Source organism: Salvelinus sp. IW2-2015, linkage group LG30, assembly GCF_002910315.2.
Source record: "Salvelinus sp. IW2-2015 linkage group LG30, ASM291031v2, whole genome shotgun sequence".
Lineage (NCBI taxonomy): Eukaryota > Metazoa > Chordata > Actinopteri > Salmoniformes > Salmonidae > Salvelinus > Salvelinus sp. IW2-2015.
The window spans coordinates 17,354,090-17,360,139 of record NC_036869.1 but is presented as its reverse complement, the minus strand read 5'-3'; the positions used below and the strand labels follow the sequence as shown (position 1 = coordinate 17,360,139).

Below are 6,050 nucleotides of genomic sequence, written 5' to 3'. Positions count from 1 at the left end.
GCCACTGCCGGAGTCGACAGTGCATTTGTTGGGGAGGGAACGACTGGGCAAAGGCGGAAGACGGCGCATCAGCAGTCAGATTGGAAGCTAACTGGTTGTTGCAAGATGCTTGTAAGCGACAGTTCTCTGCACGGGTAGGTAATAAAATGAACACCACGTGAAGTTAGTTTTACACACGTAATAGTTGAAATGAATAAGTTCTGACTCATTTCCCACTTTTTGCTAAATACTCCCATCCCCCCCAAAACAGAAAAATACCGTACACTCGTGACCGGCACAAGGGACAAGTGACAGATGAATATTATTTGCAGTGTGACTGACTGACAAGTTGGTTAACACACTGGTAGTTAGCAGACTAATGATACGATACAGAAGCATTAGTAATACTACATCGATTTAGGAATAAAATGTCTTGTCCTGCAGTTTTCTCAAATCATTTTGCTTTGGGCTAGAATGCATATTAACAGCCACTTATTAAGGGTGTTTCTGTGGAGCGCTTGCGCTATTCGAAGACTTCAATTGTGAGAGTTTTTAGTATTGGCAGTGGAAACAATGTAGCGACTTGCAAATGTATTAGTGAAATGAAACATTCTATACATGTCCCACCACACCTACAACAATCTGTTAAAMTACACTGCAGTAGATAGSCATTTATGTTTAGACCTTGAATTTGTCTCTCAATTATGTGCATCTAATATGTATCTATCTCTTGCAGGATTTAAGGATAAGTCAACTTTCAAGTTTGAACTCCTGAAGTAATCTGCATGGATCAACAAGGGCTGAACTAAAATTGATTAAATTGATTTTATTTTTTATATATATATTCAACACAAGCGCAGATAAGACACAATGGCGAGCAGAAGAAAAACAACAACACCTTGCATGTTCCCTCCCGTTGAAATGGTGGATTCAGACCCTGACATGGAGGTCGTTACAGAGGGAGACGGACAGACTGACGAGGGGGCTGCTAACTGTCCTGTGGAAAACTCAACTGAAAGCAACCCGAGTGAGGAAGACGCACAGGCCATGGACCACTTCATTAAAACGATGGACTCGAGTACGGCAGAAGGAGGTTATGAGTGCAAGTACTGCAGCTTTCAGACATCACAGCTCAATATGTTTACCTTGCATGTGGACACTGAGCACCCAAATATAGTTCTAAACTCATCTTATGTGTGTGTTGAATGTGACTTTCACACCAAGAGGTATGATGCATTGTTGGAGCATAATGCACGCCACCACCCTGGAGAAGACAATTTCACCAGGACCATGGTGAAGAGCAACAATCAAACCATCTTTGAGCAGAGAGTCAATGACTTGACCTTTGATGGCAGTTTTGTTGAGGAGGATGAGGACACATCCTGTAAGGGTATTGCCCTAAGCAAGACACCAATCATGAAGCTCAAGAGTAGGGCTGAGGCCAAGAAGTTTACAGGGTCACACAAAATGGCAGATTACAGTGTCATTAAAGTGGAGAGTGATGGGGAAGAGAGAGAGGAGGTGGCCCCCCCTCCTGTCACCCCCACTGTAGTGGCTGTGTCAACCCCTCTGACCATTCAACCTATTCAGCAAAGCATAATGATCAACAGCCCAAACGTGCTCCAAATAAAGACCACCAACTCCACCACAATGCTCCCTCCAGGGACTTTGGCTCAAGTTCTGTCTGCCTTGCAGAATCAGCAGACCTCCCAGACCCAGCTCCTCATCCCGGTCAGTAGTATCCCCACATACAATGGGGCCATGGACAATAATGTCCTGCTGGTCAGTGCCTATAATAGGTTCCCTTACCCATCTGTGTCAGAGATCATGGGTCTAGCAGCACAAACCAAGTTCACAGAGGAGCAGATAAAGGTCTGGTTCTCTGCCCAGCGGCTGAAGCACGGTGTGAGCTGGACCCCAGAGGAGGTGGAGGAGGCCAGGAGGAAGAAGTTCAACGGCTCAGTGCAGGCGGTGCCACAGACCATCACTGTCATCCCAGCCAATTTTGCTACGGCAGCCAATGGCCTGCAGTCCATCTTTCAGACTTGTCAGATTGTAGGGCAGCCAGGGATGGTTTTGACTCAGGTAGGGGGTGGCAACGCTGTCCCTGTGGCCTCACCCATCACATTAGCTGTTGCTGGGGTCCCCAACCCCAGAACCAGTGTCAGTAAGGTGCCAGAACCCTCCACCTCTGAGACCGCTTCTCCACTCAGTACCGATTCCCTGGGAGCYCGACCCAAAAAATCCAAGGAGCAGCTAGCAGAGCTGAAGGCCAGTTACCTAAGGAGACAGTTTGCCACTGAGGCAGAAATCTCTCGGCTGATGAAGGTCACTAACCTCACCAAAAGAGCAATAAAGAAGTGGTTCAGCGACACACGTTACAACCAACGCAACTCAAAGGACCACCAAGGCGTTGCCTTAAATGACATTTCAGTCAACACCAACAGTAACGACGGCAGCAGCAGCACAGCCATTGTGATCGACTCCAGCGACGAAGCCAGTGAATCCTCTCTCACAACCCAAGGGCCCATCTATGATCCACGAATCAAGTTCCGCCARGCCTTTCCTGACTTCACACCTCAGAAGTTCAAGGAAAAGACTCCGGAGCAGCTTCTGCTTTTGGAGGCCAGCTACCAGAAGTCTGACACGCCAGGCGATGAGGAGCTAAGTAGGTTGAGGATGGAGACTAAACTGACCAGGCGAGAGGTGGACGCCTGGTTCTCTGAGAGGAGAAAAATGCCAGTGGACTCTGATGGCACAGAGGAGCTAGAGAGTGAAATGGTCAAAGTGCCTCCCTCTGGGCAAGAAGCTCGGACGCCATCCAGCGGCCGGAAGATAATGAAGAAAACCCCAGAGCAGCTCCACGTCCTGAAAAGCGCCTTTGTTCGTACCCAGTGGCCCTCTGCTGAAGAGTACGACAAGATGGCCAAGGAGAGCGGGTTACCCAGAACCTACATCGTCAACTGGTTTGGAGACACCCGTTATGCCTGCAAGAACAGTAACCTGAAGTGGTACTACTTGTARCAGAGTGGAAAGGTTAACGAGGCAATGAACGGAGGTGAACTTAAGAAGAAGCCACGGAAACGCTTTCGTGGTTGGTCCAGGAGGACGAGGCGGCCATACCCCTGCAAACAAACACCCCCTACCATCAAAGTCAAGACGGGTAAAGAGATTTTAAAGGAGCACTACCTCAAGCATAAGGTCTTAAATGAGAAAGATTTGGATGAACTGGTGGCCAAGTCCAGTATGAGCTATGAGCAGGTGCGMGACTGGTTTGCAGAGATCAGCAGGAGGGAAGAGAAGGGCCTTGACCCTTTCAGTGATGGTAAAGAGGAGACACACGGTGACAGTGAGGGAGAAATGGAAGTGAAAGAGAAAGGGGATGATGAAGAAAACAACATTGACAACAAAGATGATGAAAATAACAATGATGAAGATGAAACGAATGACAATGAAACCACGGAAGAGCCTCAATGTTTCAAGCAATCACAGTCAGAATCGGAAGATCAGTGATTTAAAAGGTCCAGGTGAGTGATGATGACAAGGATGTGTAGAATGAGTACATTTTCTAATTGTAAAGGCATTTGTTACTTGTGTGTCCTGAATTATTATTATTATTATTATTAAATGTTTTTAACATACCAAGATCTTTCCTCTGAATTTAATAAAAATTTGCCTAATACAAATTGAATTACTTTTGACCTTGATTTCCTCTTTATACAGTCAGTGAGGAAATTTGCACACTTATCTCATGTTTTCTTAATTATGARGTGTTTTGCTCCCACAGAATGCTCATTGTTTGCCTACAGAAGAGAAGAGATGGAAAACACAGGTGAAATGTACCAAGTGTTTTGGTGTTATACTGCGTGGACCAACCAGGCACAAAGAAGCGAGAAGATGTATGATGCCAAATAATTTTAGCAAGGGATAATATACTGAACAAAAATATAAACGCCACATATAAAGTGTTGGTCCCATGTTTCACGAGCGGAAATAAAATATCCCTGAAATTTTCCATATGCACAAATCATCAAATCAAATGTTGTTTATAAAGCCCTTTTTAAATCAGCAGATGTTACAAAGTGCTTKTACAGAAACCCAGCCTAAAATGCCAAACAGCAAGCAATGCTGAAGCACGGTGGCTAGGAAAAACTCCCTAGAAAGGCAGGAACCTAGGAAGAAACCTAGAGAGGAACCAGGCTCTGAGGGGTGGCCAGTCCTCTTCTGGCTGTGGCGGTGAAGATTATAAGAGTACACAGCCATTAATGCCAGATCGTTCAACAAGATATTCAAATGTTCATAGATGACCAGCAGGGTCAAATAATAATCACAGTGGTTGTAGAGGGTGCAACAAGTCTGCACCTCAGGAGTAAAACGTCAGTTGGCTTTTCATGGCTCGTTCAGAGGTTGCGACAGCAGGTGAGGGACAAGGTAGCACGTCCGGTGAACAGGTCAGAGTTCCATAACCAGGGTTGAAACTGGATCAGCAGCACGACCAGGTGGACTGGGGACAGCCAGGAGTCCTCAGGCCAGGTAGTCCTGAGGCATGGTCCTAGGGCTCAGGTCGTCAGAGAGAGAGAGAGAGATGGGAGCATACTTAAGTTCACACAGGACACCAGATAAGACAGGAGAATATTACCAGATACGAAATAGTGACCCTTGCCACCCCCTGGCACATAGACTATTGCAGCATAGATACTGGAGGTTGAGACCAGGGGGTCGGGGGACACTGGGCCTGTCCGACAATACCCCCGGACAGGGCCAACCAGCCAGGATATAACCCCACCCACTTTGCCAAAGCACAGCCCCACAACACTAGAGAGATAAACAGACAACCAACTTACTACCCTGAGACAAGGCTGAGTATAGCGCACGAAGATCTCTTCCACCGCACAAGCCCGAGAGGGTGCAAAACTGGCTTATTTCTCTCAAATTTTGTGCAAATTTATTGACATCCCTGTTAGTGACCATTTCTCCTTTGCCAAGATAATCCATCATCTGATAGGTGTGGCATATCAAGAAGCTGATTAAACAGCATGATRATTACACAATGCTGGGGYAAATAAAAGGGCACTAAAATGTGCAGTTTTGTCACACAACACAATGCCACAGATGTCTCAAGTTTTGAGGGAGTGTGGAATTGGTATGCTGATTGCAAGAATGTCCACCAGAGCTGTTGGCTGATAATTTAATGTTCATTTCTCGACCATAAGCCACTTCATTTTAGAGAATTTGGCAGTACGTTCAACCGGCCTCACAACCACAGACCGCGTGTAACCACGCCAGCCCAGCACCTCCACATCTGGCTTCTTCACCTGCACGATCGTCTGAGACCWGCCACCCAGACAGTTGATGAAACTGAGCAGTATTTCTGTCTGTAATAAAACCCTTTTCCCTTGTGGGGAAAAGTACTTCTGATTGGCTGGGCCTCGCTCCCCAGTGGGTGGGCCTATGCTCTCCCAGGCCTACCCATGGCTGCCCAGTCAWGTGAAATCCATATATTAGGACCTAATGAATTTATTTAAATTGACTGATTTCCTTAAATGTYCTGTAACTCAGTAAAAACATTTAAATTGTTGCTTGTTGGGTTTATATTTTTGTTCAGAATATATATATATATATCTCTTACATTACCTTTGTTGAAAATACTATTTGGTTTTCTGGGATATTTTATCAATATTTTACCTTGCTATCTTAACTAAATCCAAGACATTTCGATTTGGTAAATCCTTATCTTTTTCTTGTAGGTTATGTAATAACTTTGAACCGTTTTTAAYTCGTGAAATTGTGTCCAGGTTGAAGGGAATTTCCCAATGTTRTTTCTTTGATGTACTGACAAAACGTTTTTTTTAATCTCACAGCTTTGTGAATATTACTTAAATCAGTGCCATCTGTTTTTGGATTATGTTTTAAATGGAACCAGTGCTTTGGTTCTACAAAACTGTTTTTATATGTGTTCAAATTATTTGTTAGTCTTAAATMACAAAATATGGAGTAATCCAGGTTAATATTCTGCTCAGTTTTTTCGGGTGGGTTTCTTTGTATGCTGGTTTTCCAAATGAAAAAGGCAT

At 44.9% G+C, this 6,050-nt stretch overlaps 1 protein-coding gene across 1 annotated transcript; it reads left to right on the top strand.

Moving 5' to 3' along the window:
- The first annotated feature begins 765 nt into the window (after window positions 1–765).
- LOC111955204 (zinc fingers and homeoboxes protein 1-like) lies at window positions 766–3,854 on the top strand. The gene is given in 2 exon segments (XM_023975349.2): window positions 766–3,506; window positions 3,767–3,854. A coding segment is annotated over 1 exon segment (2,643 nt). The 5' UTR covers window positions 766–849; the 3' UTR covers window positions 3,493–3,506; window positions 3,767–3,854.
- Window positions 3,855–6,050: the final 2,196 nt, after the last annotated feature.